We start from the raw sequence: 23,203 nt of genomic DNA on the forward strand, positions 1-23,203 counted from the left end.
CTAGTAAACCACAACAAAGATTGCTCAGCCAATGATCTCAGGTTTCTATGTCCAATGTCATTGCTGCTGGAGGCGTTTTCATCAAAATACCGTACTAGTAGTTGAGCAGGGCTTTTATAAAAGTCACTTTTCTAAGTTCTAGCTACATGAAGCATTTCACTCTGGTTAGTTGAGCGCTCAGTTAAGTTACCTACCTTTTGATCTCTGTTTGGAAGGCATAGGTTTGGTAGGTTGGGAAAGGTTCGGACGGTGCTATTATTTCACTCTCTTCTTCAGTAGCAGTTGATGGGAAGTCCTGCACTGTAGCATGAAACTCTGCAGATAAAAAATGATGTGGATTACACAGCAAAACACCTCTGTGTGGAAACTACAGCCTCTCTGAGCCATTCTCCACTATCTCTTTATGAACAAAGATAACTACAATAGCAGAGCTTTCTCCAGGCAAGTTTGCATGTTGTCTCCCACTTGTGACACCAAATCCTATTTTAATGCAAACAAATCCTGGACTGACCACACAGCAGTTCCCTGGTGTCATCACTCCAGACCATATGAGACTGACTGTATGTTGTGTCCTATGACTATGATATCAAAACTTTCATTGCAATTGCTGACTATTGATTCAGCTACTGGTTCTTGTCTTCTCACATAACCAGTCATCAGTGCATGATAAGATGCTGCCAAAGGAACAGAAATTTGTTTCAGCTGGGTATTTCAGGGCATCAGCTGAAACAAGTTGCTCTGGTCCTGGCATGCAATTCTATCTGAGTGCTCCCTGGAAATATTAAAACATTCCCTGACACGTTAAAGCATCTGTTTGGAAATGCTGGACACGTTTGCAAAAAGGAATTTGACAATAGGTGACTTGAAGGCAGACACGTATTATTAGATTAATGCCTCAAGAAACAAGTTTCTTGTCCCAGGCCTGTTTCCTCATGATCTCACCTCAAAACAGAGTGGTATCCAAAGGCCTAGCAAGCATATTATCTTCAGTGCGTGATCTACAGTTTCTAGATGCCTTACACAGATATTCTGCTAATTCTGTCCAGAATTAGGAAAGAATTTACTTGTGAATAAGACAGCCAAAGAGGCCGAGGTCTCAAAACACCCTGAGCCAAGTGGAACTGGTCTTGATTCGCTCCCCCTTGACTTCTGAAGCCGTATTTAAAAAGGTGCAATTGTCTCGATGCAGCAAAAGCAAAATGCTTTCCAATAACCAAGTAGCTTACCCATTTCATCTTGCTCACTGATCTTCACTTTGTCAGATGGGTCGCTGTAAGGGCCCATTCCTGCTTTACTGATGCAGGCAATCCTGAAGCAGTAAACGAACCCCCTGGAGAGATTATTTGCGTAGTAGCAGCAGTCAGCAATGTCCGTAGCAAGGGTCTTCCACTCCCCATCTTGGCCAAGGGAAGAGGGAAAGAGGTTAGGACGGTCATGCCACTCTTTCTTTGCGTCAACTTTATTCACGTGCCAGAAATATGGAAAAGCAGTGCAATCTTTAAGTGAAGGAAAACGTGTGTTATGGCCCTCTTCTGTAGATGTTTTAACTAGCTGTGCATGTGGCAACCTCCTCTCTTCTGAAGCCAGCTGTTTTATATTTAATCAGTCCAAGGTGTGGCAATGTTGTCACAGAGGAATGATGCAACTTGCTTGTACAGTTTCTGTTTCTCTAATTCATACCACCAACCTCAAGTGCAAACATACATGAAGAACTCCAGACAAAACCCTGACAAAAAGCATTGTATTTCCCCTTTGGTCCTATCTTGAATCCTGTTGAAACCATGAAGTGCAGGATTTCACAAAAGAACCATCCATTAACATCCTCCTAGGAAACCCAGTATTTGAAACCAGGGCCAAGCTCACTCCACTGTTATGAAGCTCAAGTGATTTCTCAAGAAAATAAAATTGACGGTTTGTCCTGGAGTCATTACCCATGGGACTAAAGGTGGGAGCTGGAAAATCCCTGCAAACATTTCACTCGCTGCTGTGTCCCGCACGTTGACATTGGCACCGTGCTCAAGGCTGAACTCAAACTTCCTGACCACGACTGAGATGAAGCCCATGCTTTCATTCAAATAAACACTGAAAACAACAGAGTATCTCAAGCCGTAACACAGGCAATATTTCACCACCCACAACAAAGGTGTCAAGGACTCAGCTGGGTACTGATTGAATTATGGTGTGTGCACGTGTAAGAAGGAGCAGCCATGGCTCAGAATCAGAGACGTGCCTGTGGAGGCAGTGCGTAAAAACCTATTGTCAGATAAAGGACAAGAGAATGAATTGTTTTCTGTTTATCTTAATCCGCCTGCATATGGAAAAGCACGACTTTGCACGTTCCTGCCAAATACACAGAATGTGAGTGAAGATAGCAGATGCTGTTTCTTGTTTTTTCTTCCTAATAGGAACATCTTGCCCAAAGTCTTGCCTGTGTTATTTCAGTTATTTCAAAAGAAGTAACAATAAAGAAGACTGTGTTGGAGGAAAAGCATCTGACATCAAGCACAGAGTAAACGGGCAGAAAGCTTCTGCCCATGCTCATGTTAATCGAGAATGAAGTGCATGTCTGTTAGGAGAATTAAAAGAAACAACATGGAACCATTCAATTCAAATGACTGTGTATGCAGGACTGCAATAGAAAGGACTATTAGTAGCGGTATTCATAATAAGCACTGCAAAAGCAGTCCCATGAGAGAGAACAGGCTTAGGGCTTTGAATCAAAGTTCATGGAATTAAGTGCAAAAACATCCACTGACTTCAGCAGATTCTGGAGCAAGCCTTGGAAGAGAGCATCAAAAGGATGGCACGCAGTCTTGCCGAACTTTTGTCATCTTGTCCTGGCTGTTCACCCTAAACTTTCTTTGTAGTCAATGGAGAAAGAACGTATGTCTATTTAGTAGAGGGTGATTGCCTTCTTGAGATGCCATCTTTCTCCACTGACTGCAAAGAAAACCCAGGTAAAGGATGATAGTGACTGCTAATCACTGCTGCTGGGTGCTGTTATGTATAATGCCGTCGTAACTGCAATTTGAGAGGATTACTCAGGACTACGTGTTTGGCACCACCTGTGCAACCATGCGTATTCTTGCACGGACAGTTCACTTTTTGGTCACCGTTTCCATGAGACCTACTTTGATTCACACCTTAGCAAAGCCTTTTAAGTATATGCATAAGTATCCATATTGCATGCAGGGCTAGCCAGCACAGCATCGAACTTTTACGTGGCTAAAGCATGGCAGTATGATTTTCATTCCTAACTCTAAACTAGAATGCTAAAATGAGGAATAGTTGTTTCTCAGAAAAAAAAAAAAAAAATACCCAGCTGGTGGAGAGATCATACAGACTGAGATGTTCTCTGTAAGGCATAAGGCTCCACTTTACCTTCGCTCTTGCACTGCAGAGTGTAGAGGACGGGGGTGTTGGTTTCCACAGGTTTCCAGACCACCTGCACTCCATCCTTGTAGACCTCCACGATGTCAGGGGGTGGAGGGCTTGGAGGAACTTCTGTCGAGAGGAGGCACGAAAATGACTGTTATCTATAGCACTGCTGTGACATATTCCTGCACACCCGGCATTTTTTGTTACAGATAATCTATTTCTAAAAAATGATTCCTATTGGAACAGTAACTTAACTGTGCCTAGTTTAAACACAGCAAAGATTTTAAAACCTGGTTCTAACTGCAGTGTTACTTGACTGGCTCTGAATCTAGGAGAGAGACTAAAAAGTGGAAAAGAGGGAATGAACACAGTGCAAAATGTGCCCTGCTACCAAACGGCAAGGGCTGTGGATGTGGACTAGAGCAGGCAAAGGAGAAACTTTCCCCTGAACCTATCTACAGAAAGCTCAGGTGAGATACCCTACTCCCAAGTGCATGGAAGGGAGTCACGTTTTTCCAGGGCCAGAAGTACTGTTGTTTTCCAAACCTGGGGCAACCTTCAGCTTCCAAACCTGCTTGCCAGACTGAACTAGGTCTGCTAACTCTGTTAACCTTCAGCATCTATCTTGCTGTGCCTGCTCCTGAATGCCAGCTGCATTAGCTATCACAGTGGTCCTCTTGTTTAAAATCCACTCTGCTTCTGACTGTCAAGTCCCAAGGTCTCCTGATTTCACTTGGGTTCTCACAGCTAGCACAGGGGGGAAAACCAAGGAACAAATCCTCAAGAGTTGACCAATTCTGCATACACCACTTACCACAAGCAGAAAAAAAAAAAAATCTAGCTACTTCCTCTCTTACCAGCTTTTCTTATGATGCAAGAGGTGGATGCTGAGCCCAGGGAGTTGGTGGCCACACAGGTGTAAATACCAAAATCATCAGCATTAACAGAGAGAATAGTTAACAGCTGGAAGTTTTTGAGTGTGGCTGAGATGAGGATCCGACTGCTGCTGTGGATGGGTATCCCATCTGAAAGGCAGAGGATATGAAAATTAAGAACCGTGCAAATTTATACTGAGGAGGCTGAAACGTTTTCCTGCGTTCAGCCGCCCTCGTCCCAGCCTACCCCGGAGGCTAGGACCTCTCTAAAGGAGTGTCAAAGTCACCTCTGAACCAGTTGATGTGCAGGGAGGAGTGAGCCGCCGTCCGGCACGACAGAGTTACACACTGTCCTACGGCAGTAGCCTGGTCTATGAGCTCTTCAACAAATGAAGGTGCTGCAAAGAAGAGGAGCAGCAGCTATTCAGAGAGGCCAGCAGAGCTATGTTGATAATAGTTACATGCAAAACATCAAAAAACATTTTTGACCAGTCTGAGGACATTTTGTTCATGCTCTGGCATTCATTTGACCACTGTTTTCTCGAGAATCCCCTGGACATTTAACATATGGGCTCCGTTTAAATAAAGAAGGCCCCTTCAGTCCCACGTACACAGCATGACTGCCCATACACTATGACCAAGACGGCTCTCTCTCTGATGTCCCAAACTTTCCTGCGGACACTAGGCACCACGCTCTTCCTCTGGGAATTTTATTGCTCACTATGTATTTAACTGTTTTTGGACAGTAGGGCAGATTTGACCCTTGAAAGGCACTTGAGGAACATCTGCATTGCACAGCCCTGCTGGTACAGCAAAGGCAGCCGAGTTCCTCAGAGGAGATATATGCCACAGCAGGAGTTTTCTACTGGCCTAGCTTATATATGTGGGCAAAACTGAGTGATGACAGCCCAAGGATGAGGGGATCCGACCAAGACAACACAGGAAGAGAGAGGAGGAGGGAAAAGCTGGAGGTGGAAGGAGAAAACAGCCCTAGAGCATGAAATCTGCTGTGTCCATGGCAAAGGGAGACTTCAGGGTTTCTTCTGTGTCTCTGTGGTGCTGTTAATCCACAGTGCCCAGGATTAATTGCCATCTTCACACACCTGCCCTTCCCAGGGCTTGTCGGGGCTCTGGCCGAATACTGCTTGAATAAAGGGAATGCGAGTGAGACTGCAGGAACAGGGTCGAGGCAGTGGCTGGAAATGCCCACGATCCCTGACTAGTTGGAGAGACAGACCTCGGAGGAAAAGCCAGCACTGAGCAGCCACATCTGAGGGGGGCTGCCCCCACATTGCTCACTTCACAGCTCTGTCTCCTGCAACAGCTTGTTTGGCCCTTACACGTGCACACGGGACTGGAGCCTAGGAAACTCCCCAATATCAGCTTCACTATTCCCTCTTCTGCTGTCTGGTGTTTGGACACTCCACTTCTTCTCTTTATAGCGTACAAGTCGAGTTTAGTCCTCTGCAGTAGCTTCCTAGAACGGCTCCAATTTGCAAGCAAGGCCACAAGAAGAGTTTTAGCAGGGACACTAGTAATGATATAAACAGAGGAGTCTGGCTCGCTTTGTACGGGTTGGTCCAGGACTATCTCAGGACAGCTATGCAGATCCATCCTTAGCTACTGGCCTCAAGCTGCGCAGCTGTATTCATAGTGATATCTCATGATAAAATTAGCTGATGACTTAGGCAATGAAGAATACCTTTCTCCTTTGGCATGAGGCTTGATAACTTGAATGAAGAGAGTCCCGGTTTCCTCTTCAAAGATCCTTCAGCTCCTGTTAATGGTTCTTTTTCTACTGCTTCACTTCCCAGCACACCAATCTCTGTTACAAAGAAAGGACAAGAAGTTATTCAAGTCCACTATTCTCCCCGTGGCATACGTTTACAGCAAACAGTTCTGCACTTCACATATAAATATTTCGGCAGTCACAGGCCTCCTTATTAATGAGCCTTTAGTCAACACAAAAAGTTGTGACAGCTTTTACAAACAGAACGATGTAACGGGAGAACAGGGCATATCTAGGGGAGGCAGAGAAGTAAGGACAGATTGTATTGTCCAGACCTGAATACCATTAACTTAGGTATACATCCTGCGGTAATTTCACCGACTTCACCCAGTCTCTTTAGCTTTAAAGATTTGTCATTAAGGCCACGGTCAGACAACAACAGCAGAAGTAACTGCAGTGTTTTATCTCCCAACCTTCGCACGTTGCTGCTCTTCTGTCAGTGGGGTAGAAGCTGGGACATTGTGTCATCCAGCCCTGCTCTGCTTTTGTGCGAATTAAGGCAGGTGAATTCAAGCCGCTTCCATGAGCTCTCAGCTGACTTTGCCCTGAAGAGGGGCAGTAACAGGGAGCTAGGGGACAGCCTGAGGACAGCTGATTTCCAAACCTGCCACTGCCAGTTTTGCAGTTACTGTCTAGCCAGGGCCTCAGATACGCTGCAGAAAACGTAAAAGACAGGTTTAGCGGAGCCCAGTTATACCAGCAGATCTATGAAGGTACAAAATGAAATATTTACCTTCCTCTGTCTCTTGCTCAGCAGCTGTCTTTCCTTTCAGCATTCTTGAAATATGGGCAACAGAAGCTTTAACTTTCTTCTTCAGACTTTGCTCCACTGACCGCTCTGCTGAATGAGATCTGCCGTAGGGTTTAAAGAGTCCTGGCTTGCTGTAGGAGCTTTTCTGCTTACCGCTCGGCTCCTTTTGGGAGCTGTACATTTCCTTATGACTCTCTGACCCTTTCCCCATGGCTAAGAGGTTAGTTGCCTTTGAATTCTCAGATAGTTTCAAATGGTTTTGCTTGTTCCTCTCGTCTGCCTCTTCTCTGATGCACAGTCTTTTATCCTGATGCAAATGTCCTGCAGGAGGTGACCTTGCCCTTTCACTAAAAGGTATAAATCGCCTGCCAGTTGCTTTGGGTGGAGGCTTCCTAAAGTTCATAAATTCAAATGGAAAATAGACAATGTCATACAAATCCGAGAAATTCAAATAGGCGGGCTCTACCTCTGATATGTCAAGTTTTGGAGTTCCACTGCCAAGACTGGGTGCTTCATCTGACAGATCTTTGATTTTCACTAAAGACACTTCTGGCTGTTTACCAGTGTCTTTGTTCACGGACACTTGACTGGCTTTTTTTCCAGAATCCAAGCTATCAGTCTGGGAAATGCTTACTTGTTCAGAACTGGGGCTTTCAAACGCTAAGTCCTCCAGATGCTCACATTCATGAGGAGCCATTTGTGTTTCCTGTCCTTTCAGTAAATCTGACTCCTCATGCACAGCAAGGTAGGGTTCTGTGATATCATCCAGCTCAGAGACTTCTCCTCCTCTACTGCTTTGACCAGAAGGAAAGGGACTTTCCATGGGTGCTTGGCCACCAGGCTCTTTGTAGAACATTTCTGTGGGAGAAGAGATGTGCTTTCTGCATTCCTCCTGAGCAGAAGCTGACTCTGCCCAAACATCCATCTCTTCAGACAGCGAAACCATTTCATCCACTAAGCCCTCCAGGGCAGCAGACTCCTCATCACTGTAAAAAGAAGACCTGTGATGTGAGAGCTCCTGACTTTGATTCCCACGGAGCAACGGTGGGACAGGTTTTCTAGCATCAGAGCTTCCACTCCCTGAAGCAGCACCTCTTCCTTCACCATAAACCTTTGGGTGTTCCTCATGTTCTTGCTCATAGACTGAAGTTGGGGCACCTTCTGGCTGCGAAGCAGTTAAAATACCTGGATGCATGCCCTCCAGAGCAGCGGAAGCTTTGCCACTGTGATATGCAGCCTTGTGCTGCTCATATGCCTGACCTTCGGTCTTGGAGAAAGAAGCAGGCATAGGCTGCCCAGCAGTTGGGCTTCCACTTCCTGAGACAACAGATCTCACCTCACTACGAAGTGCTAGCTGTGGATGTTCTTGCTTTTCACTCTCACACACTGAAGGGAGGCGAATATCTTGTGGCGAAACAGTTGCAGCTGGGGGTCTGCCCTCCAGAACAGCAGGCACCGTGCCACTGCTCCGAGAAGCCTTCCAGTGCACAGCTCCCTTGATTTCAGACTCATGGACCAAAACGGGAACAGCCTCTGCAAGGGCTGAACCTTCGCCCTTCAGAGCAGCAAGCCTCTCCTTGCTATAAGCCGGCCGTTTCCTTGCTGCTTGGTGTGCTCTGTCGGAGACGGAAGTTGGCGTTGGTTTCGGTGGTGGGACTTCCAGGACGACGGGACTCTTTCCCTTCAGAGCTGCTGATGCTGTGCCTACATGAACAGAGGGCCTTTTGTGCACTTGGCCTTCACCATCACTGTCTGATACTGGAGCAATCCCTGCAATCCCTGGTCCTTCATCCTCCAAGACAGCAGATCTCACATCTTTATAGGTCTTCAGCTTCTGGTGAGTATCTTTGTCAGCTGTTTGCAGAGCGGTTCGGAAACCTGGCTCTTTGCTCTCCAAGACAGGAGTTGCTGGAACGCTTTGATCAAAAAGTTCCGGACTTTTGTCCTTACATACTGGAGGTGAATCTGTTTCTGTCTGTGGGCTTGTTAAAACAGCAGGCCTATCGTGCTCCATGAGATGAGACTTAGCGTCACTGTGAGCAGAAGGCTTCTGAAGTGAATGCTGCTGGCTTTTGTCTTTACAGGGTGGAATTGAAGCAGTCCTTTTAATAAGGAAGCTTTCACCTTTTAGATCAGGATGGCTGTCAGTGCTGTCAGCAGAGGGCTTTGACTCCTGTTGCAGATGCACTTCTCCCTTACTTGTGGGGGCTGACTTGGAGGTGGTCGCTGACTGTGGAAGAGCTGAAATGGACTGCTCGCCCCCCTGAAGAGCTGTCTCAGAAGCACTCCCAGGGAGAGATTTAGCCTGAATGCCTTCATGCTTTTGAACTGAGGATGCGGGTATATCTGATCGCTGAGCAGTCAGAATGGGGCTTTTGCCTTCTAAATCATCAGCTTCCTCCTCCATGTGAGCAGCTTTTGACTTCTTAAGTAAATGCTTCCTATTCTCACTCCTGTGAGGTGATACTGGAAGTCTCTCTAACCTTTGCACAGTAACAGCTGGGCATCCATTACCCTCACATTGCACGGAAGCAGAGAGTTGTTCTCCTGAACAATCCCTTCTGGTTCTGCTAGCATCCTCTTGCTTTGAAATATCTACAGAACATCCCTTGCCCGGCTCAGCGGAAATGTCGCAGTGGTGACTGCCTTCAGGGCAACTTTCCTGTGATATTGTATCATAGTCTTCTTCCAAAATTTCTTGTTCCAACACTGACCTTGAGGCCCTCAGCCTGTAATCATCCAGTGAACGGCTTCGGCTAGAACCAGCAATGGCAGGATGCGGTGGTTTCCTTGCAGTGTCAAATGAAGCTGATTTGGTCAAGGGACCAAGGAGACTTTCCCTGTGCCCTCCATCATCAGACTTGCTTTCTTCTTCTTCTTCCAGCTCAAACTGTTCTAGAAGGGGTTCACGGAGACCACTGAGGGGCACTTTTGAATATCCAGCTTTCCGGAAAGTCCTCCTGGCTCTGTCCAAGTGCCTTCTGAGCTCTCTGCCCGGAGAGGAAGAGCCCCGTGCAGGAAGCTCAGCTGCTTGGCTGTAGAAAGTGCTTTTAATGACACTCTCTCTAGGAACACATATAGGTGGTTTTTCTGTCCCATCCCCAACCTTTTCAGTTTTGTCCTTATCAGATAAAAATGTGTCTGTTTTTTCTTTCTGATGTAGATCCAATGTGTCATCTACGGAAATCTTCACTGACGAAGGTTCAGCTGCATTGCTTTTTGGGGACTGCTCTGCTCCTTCATCTCGAATTTTGGGATGGAGTTCCTCCTCTTTCTGTCCTGCGGTACTTGCCATGAGCTCTTTGCTTTCCGTAGGTGATTTGTCCCCCACCTCACTCTTCACTGAAGCATACTTCCTCCTCATGGGTTTTACTGGAGGCACCAACATTTTGGAGTGCTTCTCTTCACTTGCATGTTTTGGAGGTTCCTGGCTGCTTGGTGCATCAAAGATGGACAAGTGCAGTTCAGGGGTAGAGCCGAAGTGTCTCTTCTTGGGGAAGTGTGAGTTCTCATTGTCTGAAGAGGAACCGCTGGTACTGGAGGAAGTGCTTTCTTCAATAAGATGTCGGGAGATGGCCAGGGAGGTGTTGTCGTGAGTCCTTTCTAGGATTTCTGGAATGGATCGCATTACCAGGATGGATTTATAGCACATCAGAGACCGCTGAAAAAGCACAACAAAATACAGCACAATCAGATGGAAGCATGGTGTGAGTATGGTAAAAGCAAACATACAAAAATTATCTTCTGCATTCTTGAAGACCACACAGACTAGTTTAATAACACATAGAGTAGGTTTAGGCCTTATTTGCTCTCTGAATCTGCCCCTTCTCTCATTCACAAAGATGAAACTATATTATCTTTAGGGGGACATATTATATTATCTTTAGGGGACATACTTCCTGTTGTGAATGGAGAATCAGGATCCTGCCTGAGATTTTCAAAGAAAATTTGGCCATTCAAAGCAGATGGGAAAAGATGAGACATAACTATCTGAGTTTTAACTGAACACATCAGATGAGAGCCTACTTGGAGTGAACGGCCTTAGTTCCACTGACTGCAGCATGACCTATAATGACTTAGGCCAACAGAAGACCTGACACACTGGAGGAGGTAGGATTCATCTGCTCTAACTTCTGAGGTATAAGACATCTCAGCTGAAATTGAGCAGCTGGTCTTCCTTCACAGCCAACAGAGAGAAACAGGCATCTTCAGAAGGCAATAAACCTGGTTGTTTTAGACAACTTTCAGGAAAAGAGGAATCTTCTTAGGACCTGTCTATAATTCATTACTGATTACAAGGACAGACTAGGCTAGCTAACATAGACACAACCAGGTATCCTATGGGCACTTTCATTAGGACAGATGATTTTGTCCATGTATGTTCTTCAGTCGTTTTGACTTCAAAATCCTACTTTACACTCTACTGGCATATTTCTGTGAAATCCCTCTGCTCTCATATGAGTACTTATTATAGGAATTAGAAAGGAAACAAAATGCTTAAAAAGAAAAGTGGCACAGTCCATGAACGTCATAAAAATACCAAAAAACAGAAGAAAAGCCAAATTTTCATGACAAGTTTATGGGCGCTTTCTATAAATAACAAGTATCTTGGTAGCACTTACCACATAAGAGGACTTTTATAAACGTTAGCTCATGACCTTACCAGAGTTATCCACAGTAGGCAAAAGGACTGGTGTTATCTGAGGACATCTGATAACTGAGGAGAGTCAAGGACTCTGACAATGACATACTAACTCAGAGAAAGGATTTGCGTGCATGGATATGCGAGTTGCAGCCTTACTCTCACACCAAACTTACAGAAACTTTAAAATGCCAAGATTCAAATCACTGGCACAGAATCCTGTGCCCCGTGCACTGAGAGTTGTGACACACGATCGACTTACCATGACTTTACAAGCTAGTGCATGTCAGCCGAGACACGACCACGCTGGGTCCATGGGTGTGCTGCTAATAGTGTAGAGGGAGGACTCCTAGTCCACTCAGTGGAAGAGGGCTAAGCCAAGGGACATCCAAATGGTTATCATGAGTCAGCTGAACATGGGGTGAGATCCAGCTTGCTCATGAAGGCACTTGTTTGTGTCTACACAGACTTGTCTGCAGGTGAGACAGCCTCCAGAATAGTCAATGGAGAGGTGGCTAATACAGGCACTGAGCTCCTTGGCAGTAGGCATCTGCTTTTGGGTGAGCTGAACCCTTCCAAGGCTCTGCTGACTACACTGGTCTCACTGATGTCAGCAGGACTTTACCCACTTAGCTTACATGTACACACCTAAATGAAGGTGTCTTAGTCCTCTTTCAGCGCCTGCTGGAAGACCTCAGTACACAACCCACGACTGCAGTAAGAGCCTGGATAATCTCCTTCTGCCACATCCATTGACCACTCTGCCCTGGGCTTATTCCTCCTTCAGAGCCAACCTGAGAAGATCTCTGCTGCACTCACTGTCCTACCCCAGTAGACTTCAAAAGATGCAAATGTAGTTAAAAAAAAAATACAACTAGAAGGACCAAACAACATAGGTTTAGGTCTACTCACCTGCCACTTGCTCCGAGCCACAATGAATTTGAGCTGCTTGGTATTAATCAAGGGGGAGATTATGCTGTCAAAAATGAAATTAAAAGTAGAATGAGCAAAAAAAAAATTTGATTAAAAAATCCTGACTTCATATCCTGAGAAGTTTTTAGGATTCCCTCACTCTGGAATTGTTTAATTTAGGGAAGTACTCACTTGTTTCATTATAATAGACCAATCCCACAATCCCCTCATAGCTAAACTGAAGACAACATCAAACAGCTTCTCAGCAATAAAAGCAAACCCTGTCCAATACATATGTGAATTCAGTTCATTTTTTTTAAACTCCTTTCCTTCATTAGAGATTCCAGGCATTTGAATATAAACCACAAATTTTCTCTGCAAAGCCACAGTTTCCTCTCAACACAGACGTATTATATCTGCTCATGTCAGTAGGAATCTTTATCTTTTGAAAGGAAAGACATCCTAACAGGAAAACATCGAGGTGTCTTTTACTTCCGGAGAGCCAGGCCTGAGCTTCTGTGTAGGACAGAGGTAGGAGATCAAGAGAAAAAATAAAACAGGAAATGGTTAACAACCAGGGTGCGTAGCCTTGAGAGCTGCCCCTCCAGAGGTCTCCTCCAACCTCAATTATTTGATGATTCTAATAAAGAAGCAGGACAAACTTACCATGAACCACTTGTGGGACAGACAGTCCAAAGCACTAGGCCTGGCTCTGGTAAGAGAAAAGATGATCTTTTAGGAGCAAGGCACTTTAAACCACCACGGCAAGATTCTCCTGAGAGTGCCTGCATTGCGTGGACGCATGCACACACACCTACATCTAGGTATGACTTTTTGCTGCTGTTTTGGAACCAAAAAGCCAGACAGAAAGACTCTTTCAATCCAACGTTTTCTTCCCATGAGGTAGAACAACCCTTCTTTTTCAGTCTTGGAAAGGTTTCTTGAGCTGAGGCTCCCTGCCTGGAAGGATCCCATGGCCCCCTTCGCAGAGAGCCTCTTTAAGGGAGTCAAGAGCAGCCCTAGGAGTGAGCTTGACTCCCCAGGTGACCAGAGCAAAAATAGCTTTGGCACCAGGCAAAAAGGATATAAATGAAATTAAAAGGTGAGCGCCTGCATTCCTGCTTTCAAGCCTCCTTCTGCACTTGAAAGTGCTTAACCAATGTGGCTCATATTATTTAATTCCTGCAAAACTCCCTCGACTTCAGGTATTTGCTAATGCTCTCCCCACTTCTCCAAAACATTTCAGAAACTCATCTGCCTGGAGGGGCTTGGGAGTAAGGCGATCACCATATTAGAAGCAGACCTGTTTTGGAAACTACAGGCAAGTGTTTTTCACGTAACGAATAAAGAAGAGCTGGAATCAGGGCATAAAGCAGCTCATCTCACTCAGCTTTTCACTTTTTAAAACCACTGCAGCTCCGCTGAGCTCAGGCCTGGCTGCTGAGACACCGTCTTTGCACCCTGTCCGTAGGAAGCACAAAAAGGCACTTACTCGGGGCGCTGCTGTAGGATCCGTTTTATAAAATCCTTTGCGTCTTCACTCAAGTGAACGAAATCAGGAAGGGTCCATGAAATTTCACCGTTCTGGATATTTAGAAGGGTTCCTCTGTCGTTCTCTCCAGCAAATGGAGACTTGCATGTTAGGCTTATTTATTTAACACCATAAAATAAAAACAGATATAGATTTTAGACTCATATTTGCTGTTCAGCTGACTGAAGCACAAATGCTTACACAGAGCTTTAAAATGCCTGAGGGACTCATGCATGGGACACGCAATGCTGGCGAATGGCGCGTTCACCTCCCAAGCATCTTTCAGCCCAGCATGACAAGGCACTTGACCGAATTATTTATTCCTGTTTTGCACGTAAGGAATTAAGGGCTTGATTTTGCACAGCTACCGGAGGATGGTTGCTCGAATGGGCAAGGAGAAGACTGAAGCCAACCCATGAGAGTGGCCGTGAAGTCTCTAAGCAGAGACAATCACCAAAGTCCTTGCCAAACTGGAAAGAGTAAAGGAAAAAGCGACAAGAGAAATTGCCCTCGTCGTGGAAGGACTCCATGCGTCACTCACTCCAATCCCTCATTTGAAGGTGCCGGAGGCTCTGACTGATGCGGGACTAAGGGATATTGAATGAGTCTCTCCAAGCAGGTTTATTTACCTTAAGTATGTGATGACTCCAACAGCCCTGAGGAGAAAGGGAACACTGATGTCAGATGTCAGTCACTGCTTCTCCCTCCTTTGCAAACACACAGCCCCCTTTTCCTGCCACTTGCCCATCTTTCAAAGGAAAATAAATCCCCAAAGCTGTTGCTTTAACCCTGCCTTTGTTTTTTTTCCCCTTTAGCTGAAATTGCACCTATATAGCATTAAACATTTCACTGTGATCAGAACAGCATTTTTAAAAATTGGTCTCGAGTACTCCTCTGTTTTCAAAGTACACATAAAAGACTTGGAATGTATTTTTGGAGTTTGTTTGGCTTTTTTTTCAAAAAAAAAAAACTCTTAGGAACAGCCTCTCTAGTTGGTGCCTCTGCAACAAAGATCACCTTCTCTAAGATGCTCCTTGGCATTAATTAGCTGTCAGAGTTCAATAACGGTTGATCAGAACAGACAGAAGGAGCTTTAAAGAGCCCTGATGGGTCTTGGATTCCCAATGTTCACTTTCAGTTTCCAGTTATTATCACTATTCCATTTATCTATGAAATGATAAATGGAGACTGCTTTATTAATTGCACCAGCTTTATCAGCCTACAGCATAATTCAATCATTAATGCCATTTTTATACCTGTAAGAATGTGGTGTATTGCAAACATTATGGATATGATCAGTAGAAATATTTCTGCACAACAGACTCTCTGTACCACACTACAGTAAATTACCCTAAGGCTGAACGCACATGCAATGCAATGCAATGCCATATTCCTAAGGAAACATCTGTTTTAACCTGGAGGCTTCAAATTTATGCTATTTAGCACAAAATTTATTTTCAAAGATGCCTGTTACCAGATATCAGTCGCTTTTGAGACTGGTGACTGAGAGACGATTTCTGGGGCAACAAACTCTGGAGACCCGTATTTGCTGATCTGAGGTTCATATGGCGTGATCTTCTGAGCAAATCCGAAGTCACAGATCTTGAGGTCTTCCCTTTCAGGATAAACCATGAGGATATTCAGAGGCTATTAAATAAAACAAAAAGGAGGGCAATTGCCCTTGAAAGAGGGCAATCTTTTATGTTGTAAATAAGAATAATTCAAATAAAGAACACACGTTCCCTGACTGAGTGGCTGCTATAAACTAGACGTGCCGCTGCACATTACCTTAATGTCCAAATGAAGGATGTTGTTGTCATGAAGGTACTTGATTCCTTCCAAAATTTGCTTGATATACAATTTGACCTAAAAATTAAATCAATTATTCAACAATTAATCATTAAACAATTAAATAATTAAAATTAAAGAAGGTTCCTGATTCCAGCCATCTTTCATAAGTGTGAGGAAGCAGAGGTTGAACTAGAAATATTTTTAAAATTGGAATGAACTTCTTACATTAGCCCTTGTAGGTGAAATAAAATGTGAACCAAATATTACCGTGCTGAATGAAGCTGTGCCCAGTGTGCAACCACACTACCCTGCTGGAGCCATTTATATATGAGGAAGCCCTTGCTTAAAAAAATAGAAACATGCTAAAAAGAGATACAGAAATTCCCAGCTTTGATGAACCTTACCTTTAGATTTCAGACTCATCTCTGGCTTGATATGAATCAGGCAAACAGACTTAAAAAGCAAATACATTTTAAAACTGTGTTGTAAACCCATTTTTCTTGACCACGTGTAGAGCAAATACAAATAAACCTGAACGAGGTGTGAAGATTCACAGCTCGCTTCAACTCTGACATTCCTCTAGCTTTGACATTTTATAATGTTAACCGACATTTTCCCAGAGTATTTCTGAGAAAAATCCATTTTAGCAGTAACTATGGGAGAGCTGGCCACTAGACCTTGGGCCATGCGAAGCCTTTTGCTCTTTGAGCACACAGGATCTTGAAAAACTTTAGAAACGACCATCTCAGCCCTTGGTTTGGAGACTGCAAAGGACCAGACACAAGTAAAGTCACAAGGGGACAGAGCATTATCAAAAAAAAGCCAAGATACAGGAGCTCCAGCTGACAGAGGGCAAGGAAATGGTAATATTGATAGAACAAGTACAGTCTACGTTAGGCTGGATGCAAGGCTGGTGTTCAAAACCTCTGGCTGTTTCTAGTCACTGCCTGAAGACACTCTACTTAGTAATGAAAGCTGCCGGGGATACATTTTAAATATCGACCCTGTTTTGATAGATTATCACTGGTTCATAAAGATATTCCTGATAGTCAAAATGCAGCGGGAAGCTACTCTTTGCTGAAGGAGAAGCAAGGTGGTACCCACCAATTTGGGACTTTGAAAGGAGAGAGAAAGATTACCTCTGCTTCAGTGACAACACCCTTCTTGAACAAACGGTCGAGGAGCTCTTCGCTGGAGCATCTTGCAGTGGCATTAAGGGAAAATGCAGCTACGGTTAAATTCTCACTTGTGTTTTGTATCCATCTCCACCCAACCGAGACAGTTTGAAGTAAGAGTGAGCAGAATTCACAAGGTATCTCAGGCAGCGTGACACGCACATGATCCCTGAAGGCCTCTATTGCAGAAGTGTCCTCGCAGAAGTGCAATGGCATTGGCCTGCTCTAAACTGGTGCTCCCCACAGGCAGGGCATGGTAGGGATGAGACACGTGCTACAACGTACCTGTTGAGTATGGGCTTTTCCCCGGTGCTCACCCAGACTGGATCTCACTGGGACAGAGCCCTTCACTCCCGGACATTTCAGAAAAGAGCTTTGGTGCTTAACAACTCACTCACACTGTGCACACAAGTGCCCGGACTTTTGCTGGAACATGATACTTCAGTGACCGCTGTGACCATAACGCCTGAGGAGCTCACAGAGCCATGCTATGCTGCAATGTGGAGGAAGACTGGGTGTTTGTTCACCTCAGGCAAAAACTAAATATCGTTATTTGTTCAGTTAGTTACCAGCGAGGTCTGCCCAGTACTTCCCAGCCTCCTCAGAAAAGCAGCACAGAAAAGGATACAACTCCAGGATCAAAATCAGGGTTTTCCGTGTTTCAAACTGATCCAGCAGCCTGGTAATTCTATCATGGGACAGGGGGGCAAGAATATCCCTCTCCTGATGTGCTCGAGCCTTCGTTTTGCTTCGCAGAGGTATGAATTTGGCAGCACAGGACACTCTGTTCCCTTTGTGCACAACTCGTTTCACAAAGCTGAAGCAGCCCCTGTGCAAAATCAAAGGACAAGCCCTGCTCAGGCTTGGTTCAAAGCCCTCTGCGCAGCAGCTGCAGACCTTTCCAGGTCCCAGCCTTTGACGGCTGCCTACTGCTCAGGTCTTAAACTCTCCAACATCACAAGCTGATTTTCCTCTGTGCGAGGTGATATTGCCCTCTCCTGGCTGCCTCCAAAACTAAACAACCAACTTCTACGGAGTGAAAAGCTGTTCCAGGTGATGCAGGCTTGCTGCTGGATCCTTGGGATGGACGTGGGGCTTGTACGTACGTCGCCATGGGGCTGTGACGCTGATATCACCCAAGGGTGCAGCTGTGGGTCCATCACAACCCAGAGACCCACTGGAACACGTTTGGTACCAGCAGATAAGGCAGCCTGCTGGTCACAGGGCTGTCCCCGAGTACAGAAGCTGTCTTGCCAGGCTCTAGCTGCTCTTTATTCCCATTGAGGCTGGAAATCAGAGGAGGGGTCAGATGCTGGCCTCATCTGTGCAGGCCACCAGGTATCTGTTATGGTGGGGAACGGGTGCTGCTGTCCCACCAGGCAAATGCAGGTATTCCAAGGAAGCTGCTGGGTTTTCCCAGTGGCAGTACTTAAGGTCCATGTCTTGGGCACCCTTCCCTGGGTACCCTTTGGGTATTGCTTTGCCTAGATAGCATCAGCGCTGTTTCACAAGCTGCTCAGAAAGCTGGGATGGGTCCTCCTTACTTTCAGACTCTTTAGACAGCGACTTGCTCTGTACCGAAGCAGCAGCTCAGACGGGCAGTTAGATATTCCCTGCAAGGACGCTATAAAGCTGGAAAATTATTTACCTTCCGATCTCCTGCTTAACCTCATAGAGGGAATGGAGCTTTCTCCGGGTGGCCACTTTCTTCGCTGCTTGGTCTTTCTTAGCTTTGGCAATGAAAGAAAAGGTAAGGATTAATATTCAGATTACAATGCCTTGCAAATAATGCGCAAAACTATCACAGGACAACTTAAGGCAGGGAAAATTATCAGGGTCCTTCTCTAAGCTTCTGCACACAATTAGGTGTAGCTGTTTGATGAAAGAGCCTGCCAGCATGGACTTTGGGGCTGTATCTTCATCTGACATACATCAGAAGAGCCATGCTAAAGAGCGGAACACCATCGGAAGTATGGCCCCCCCTTCTGTGGTCCATTGCGTCAGTTCATCATCTAGTCTCGAAAAAAACCCAGCTTATTTCTTCATAGATGTAGTTCATTAGACCATTTACCCTCACGGGATCCTACCATGTTGGTAGCATGCAAATGCCAAGCAGGAATACAGGGGAGATACCATACCAGAAAAAGACTGCAACAGAATATATTTTGCAATGGCACTGAAAGCAACTCATGGAGCTGAAAAACTTAAGTTACCTTCATGTACAATAAGCTCTGCTTTGCACAAAACCTCTCCTCCAGCGTTTTTGGCAACACAGGTATAAACACCACCGTCTTCTGAGACAACATTGTCCAGGACTAAGAAATATGTTGTTCCTTCCTTCACTTGATGGAGCCTGTGGCTGTCTGTCAACAAGGAAGTGCCCTGAGGGAAAGAAATGATATTTTGGCACTGAAAATCAAGACAGAAATAGATGTTCCTTCTCTTCAAGGAATGAGATACACCAGCAGGGCTAAAACACAAACCCTTTAAGCATTTAGGCTAGCAAACCTCAATAATAAAACGCTGGCTGACAAAGTCCCCCACGACTAAATGTTTTTCAGCTTCTACGCTATTCATTAGCATTTTTTGTTTAACATCCCATTCATAGGGAAAAAGGCTTGGGAGAGATCACCAGGGCTGGTTTTCCCTTCAGTTCTCCTAGGCAAGAGGCAGTCAGCCCAGGGGAGCCCAAAGAACATCTGCTTAACTCCTGCCTGGTCTCCAGCTTGTGCTGGCTCGTCTGCTGCTTAATATAGTCATATATGATCTGAAAGGAGGGCGTGCATGACACAATTTACACAGCAGATTATGACAATTTGCAGAAGGATCCTATTAGACTGCCTGAGTGGGAAATAAAATTCCAGATGAAATTTAATACAGATAAATGTAAAGTGACGCTACGTTATTTTCCCGTATGAAATGTTGGGCTCACAGCTGATCCTTATTACACTGGAACAAAATTTTGGGCTACAGTAGCTCCGTGGCAACATCAGCTCAGTGCTTGGTGGTAGTCAGAAGTATACCACAGGTTACAAGTTATTAGGGGAGAAATGAAGAATAAGATTGAAAACGTCATCTTGTAAATCCTTGGTTTGCCACGGGTGCTTGATGTGGCAATGCACTTTCTGCAATTGCTTCCACGTGAGGACTGATGGAGCAAGCTGGGACTCTTCAGCCTGGAAGGAAGCTCTATGATACAATACGATATTACAGAGCTCTACAAAATCACAAATAGCCTGGAGAGAGTGGGCAGGGATTAACTGCTTCTGGTGGAAGAACTAAGGGCCACCACGTGAAGCTCGTGGCAGATATGCACAGAACAACCAGAAGGACACAACACATTGTAGATGGATCGAACTCTTTGCCAAAGAAGATTGTACTTGCAAGAAGCTTACGTGGCTCCAAGGGGAGTCTACATAAACATGTGGAAGGGAGCTTCATTGTGGGTCAGTAAATAGATAAAATTCAGCTAGTTCAGGATATCTCTGAGCTGAAAATGTCAGAGATTGGGAGAGCATTAAGAGGGTATATCATATATTCTTGCCTTGTGCTATTCTTTCCTAGCTGTCCGTGTGTGTGTGTGTGTGCGTGTGTGAGGGGGAGGTTCTTGGTTTGTTGTTTGTTTTTTAAGGGTTTTTTTGTATTTTATTTACTTCTCTGAGTAGCTCATCCTTGCACTTTCCAGACGGAAGATAGAAAAAACTGGAATAAAACTTATGTGTACAAAACCAGTTTGTTGGACAGGAGAGTTAGAGGCAATCATTACTGAAAAATGCTTGCTCACTTCAGGGGCACATCAGTATTCTGAGGAATAATAAATGATTTCTCTTTCCTTTCCATGGGATACTCAAGGTCATTAGTCACTGGGTTTTTTTACTAACTTGCTATAGAAAAGATACAGTACGTGGAAGTCATGTTGACAAACCGTTCTTGAGCCCATCCCTGACCCCAAAACTACAGTACACATCTTGGTGGGTGTCCGGCAGCCACCGATCCCACTTTCTGCGCATCTTGGTCTCCTAAACCGTCTTGGTTGCCCCTCCCTGCTGAAGGGGCTACAGTGACACTGGAGACAACACAGGTCAAGGTGCATGGTTGTGGTGAACCACTACAGCTGTTCCTACATTGTCCTCTCATGAAAAGGCACTTCTGGGCACAAATTGAAACACAGGAAATTCTGTCTGAACATAAGAAAAAAACACTTTCTTTACTGTGGGGGTGGTTGAACATTGGAAAAGATTGTCCAGAGAAGTTCTGGATTCTCCATCCTTGAAGATATTCAAAACCCAACTGGACAGAGTCCTGGGCAACCTGCTCTAGCTCTTGAGCCGTGGGGTTGGACTAGACGATTTCCAGAGGTTCCTTTGAACCTCAACTATTCTGTGATAACATGAAAGAGAAGGTAGAAAAAATATCTCCAACACCCAACAGGCATTTGCGGGTCCCAGAGACAGCTGAAGCTGATTTGACAATCTCTGTATCACAGTCTATAGACGTGACCCCGAATCAGTGTAAGAGGCATAGGATAAAAGAATAAAAGAAATTCCCCACAAAAATACTGCTCTGTAATCCTTTCTGTGGTCCTTATTCCCTGTCAGGGAAACATCTTCACTCACCTTAAACCACAAAACAGTAGGCTGAGGGTTTCCTTCAATAACTGCCTGAAATTTGGCAGGCTCCCCAGAATTCACCTGCACATCCTCGATTGTCACTTGCATGTAGGGTGCACCTGGTGAGACACAAGGGTTTGCGGCCATCACGATACCATAAATTTATTCATGGTCTGCTGATGAAAGCTGAGTTACTCAAATGGGATTTCCAGGACTGGCCATTTAGGATGTGACATTGGTTGAATGTCAAATCAAGAGATATCACAGCATCATATATGGGTTTATTTTCACTGGCATTACCTTTAGCCCTCCTGTTTGCTGGCTTATGCGTTATTTTTTGTTTAATAGTTACTGCTCGAGAAATACAAGTACTTCAGAAAACAGACACCGAGAGATATCACCGAAGGAGAAGACAACGGGACAATCATGGGATCAGGGAGAGGAAAACAAGGTTGTTCCTTACTTGTTGGGGTCTTCTCCTCAGTCTTATACACACGAGTTCTTTCCGTGGTCTCAATATAAACTTCACTGTGCACATCCCAGACCACATCTCCTTCTCTTCTATACCAGTCTCCTGCCTCCGTGGCTGGTGATGTTCTTTCATGAAGACCAAGAGTAAATATCATTACACAGTCACACACAACTACGGAGATATAGGATTAGACTCTCAAGTTTACCATTATTTACTTAAACTTAATACAAGAAGATTTTGTTTGGGGAATTAATTTCTCCCCAACTTTTTCCATCCTTCTTGCACGACACACAAGTTAACAGGACTCTAAGGATTCCACTAAACCCACAAGAATCACTTTGAGTCACCACCTACTTCCTTAACTAGGACTTGTTTCTCTTACGACAAAGTCTGCCGTGTTCAGAAATCTGTGTGCAGGATCTGTATTTACCTGGTGATGGGAACTGTGCGTTCCTGAGCCCTTTCCGCTCCAGCAGCCGTCTCTTTGCGGGAAGGACCAGGCCTGGGTTTTGTTGCACTTGGTTCTTCAGTTGGAATTTGGCTTCGTGCTTTGTCTGGCAGCAGAAATAAGGCAAGTTAGACACGTCACTGATGAAGGCACACCTGAAACCAGTCTCCGATCGAGTCCATCTGACTTCAGCCAAGAGCAATCGCTGAAGCTAAGAGGAGGATTTGGCCCTTTTGAGAAGACAACATGCAGCAAAGGGATTGAATAACATCTGAGACGCTGAATGATGGAACACCGGTGACTGGGCAAAACTAACTTTTTTTTGAGGAAACACACACAGGCACAAATAGGAAAGGCAGCCAATAGGGACGCAACAAGAAACATGATAACTGAAAGGAAAATGTCTATTCAATGCATCCATTTTACTAGATAATTTAAGTGTGTTTGACTTCCACCATGTGGATATGATGAAATGCCCAGTGCTCGATGGCAGTTTAGATAGTCTTATTCTTTCATTATTATTTTACCAGATGCATCCTCAAAAATTGGTTTGATCTTCCATTCCAAAAGTAACCAATTGTCCTTTGATATTGACTGTTTGAGCTACCTCCTAGGATAAAGAGCGTCAGCCCCTTTTTCATCTGAGGAGTCAAATGTCAAATTGAGAGACATCATCTTCCCAGCAGGAAAGGTCTTTGGCGGAGCGCTCTGGGAATGTTTAATGATGGCTGGTTTTGGAAAAAAAGCAGCAGCTTTCAGGAACGGCACAGGACAGCTCTCCCAGGACGGAAAACATGGTTATTCACAGCATTACTGGTAGGATCAGAGA

The 23,203-nt window shown here is 44.9% G+C and overlaps 1 protein-coding gene across 1 annotated transcript in view; it reads right to left on the minus strand.

Moving 5' to 3' along the window:
- LOC136991347 (obscurin-like) overlaps window positions 1–23,203 on the minus strand; it is a 139,307-nt gene that overhangs the window by 3,607 nt on the left and 112,497 nt on the right. The window contains 21 exon segments of the mRNA XM_067292214.1: window positions 195–315; window positions 1,227–1,397; window positions 3,382–3,504; window positions 4,236–4,403; window positions 4,541–4,651; window positions 5,956–6,078; window positions 6,776–10,454; window positions 12,348–12,393; window positions 12,395–12,411; window positions 13,014–13,059; window positions 13,840–13,992; window positions 14,508–14,534; window positions 15,353–15,525; window positions 15,667–15,744; window positions 16,809–16,869; window positions 17,473–17,673; window positions 18,493–18,574; window positions 19,058–19,226; window positions 21,461–21,573; window positions 21,918–22,051; window positions 22,357–22,480. Of these exon segments, the coding sequence (XP_067148315.1) occupies window positions 195–315; window positions 1,227–1,397; window positions 3,382–3,504; window positions 4,236–4,403; window positions 4,541–4,651; window positions 5,956–6,078; window positions 6,776–10,454; window positions 12,348–12,393; window positions 12,395–12,411; window positions 13,014–13,059; window positions 13,840–13,992; window positions 14,508–14,534; window positions 15,353–15,525; window positions 15,667–15,744; window positions 16,809–16,869; window positions 17,473–17,673; window positions 18,493–18,574; window positions 19,058–19,226; window positions 21,461–21,573; window positions 21,918–22,051; window positions 22,357–22,480 (5,920 nt within the window).

The sequence above is a fragment of the Apteryx mantelli genome, chromosome 2 (assembly GCF_036417845.1).
Source record: "Apteryx mantelli isolate bAptMan1 chromosome 2, bAptMan1.hap1, whole genome shotgun sequence".
NCBI lineage: Eukaryota > Metazoa > Chordata > Aves > Apterygiformes > Apterygidae > Apteryx > Apteryx mantelli.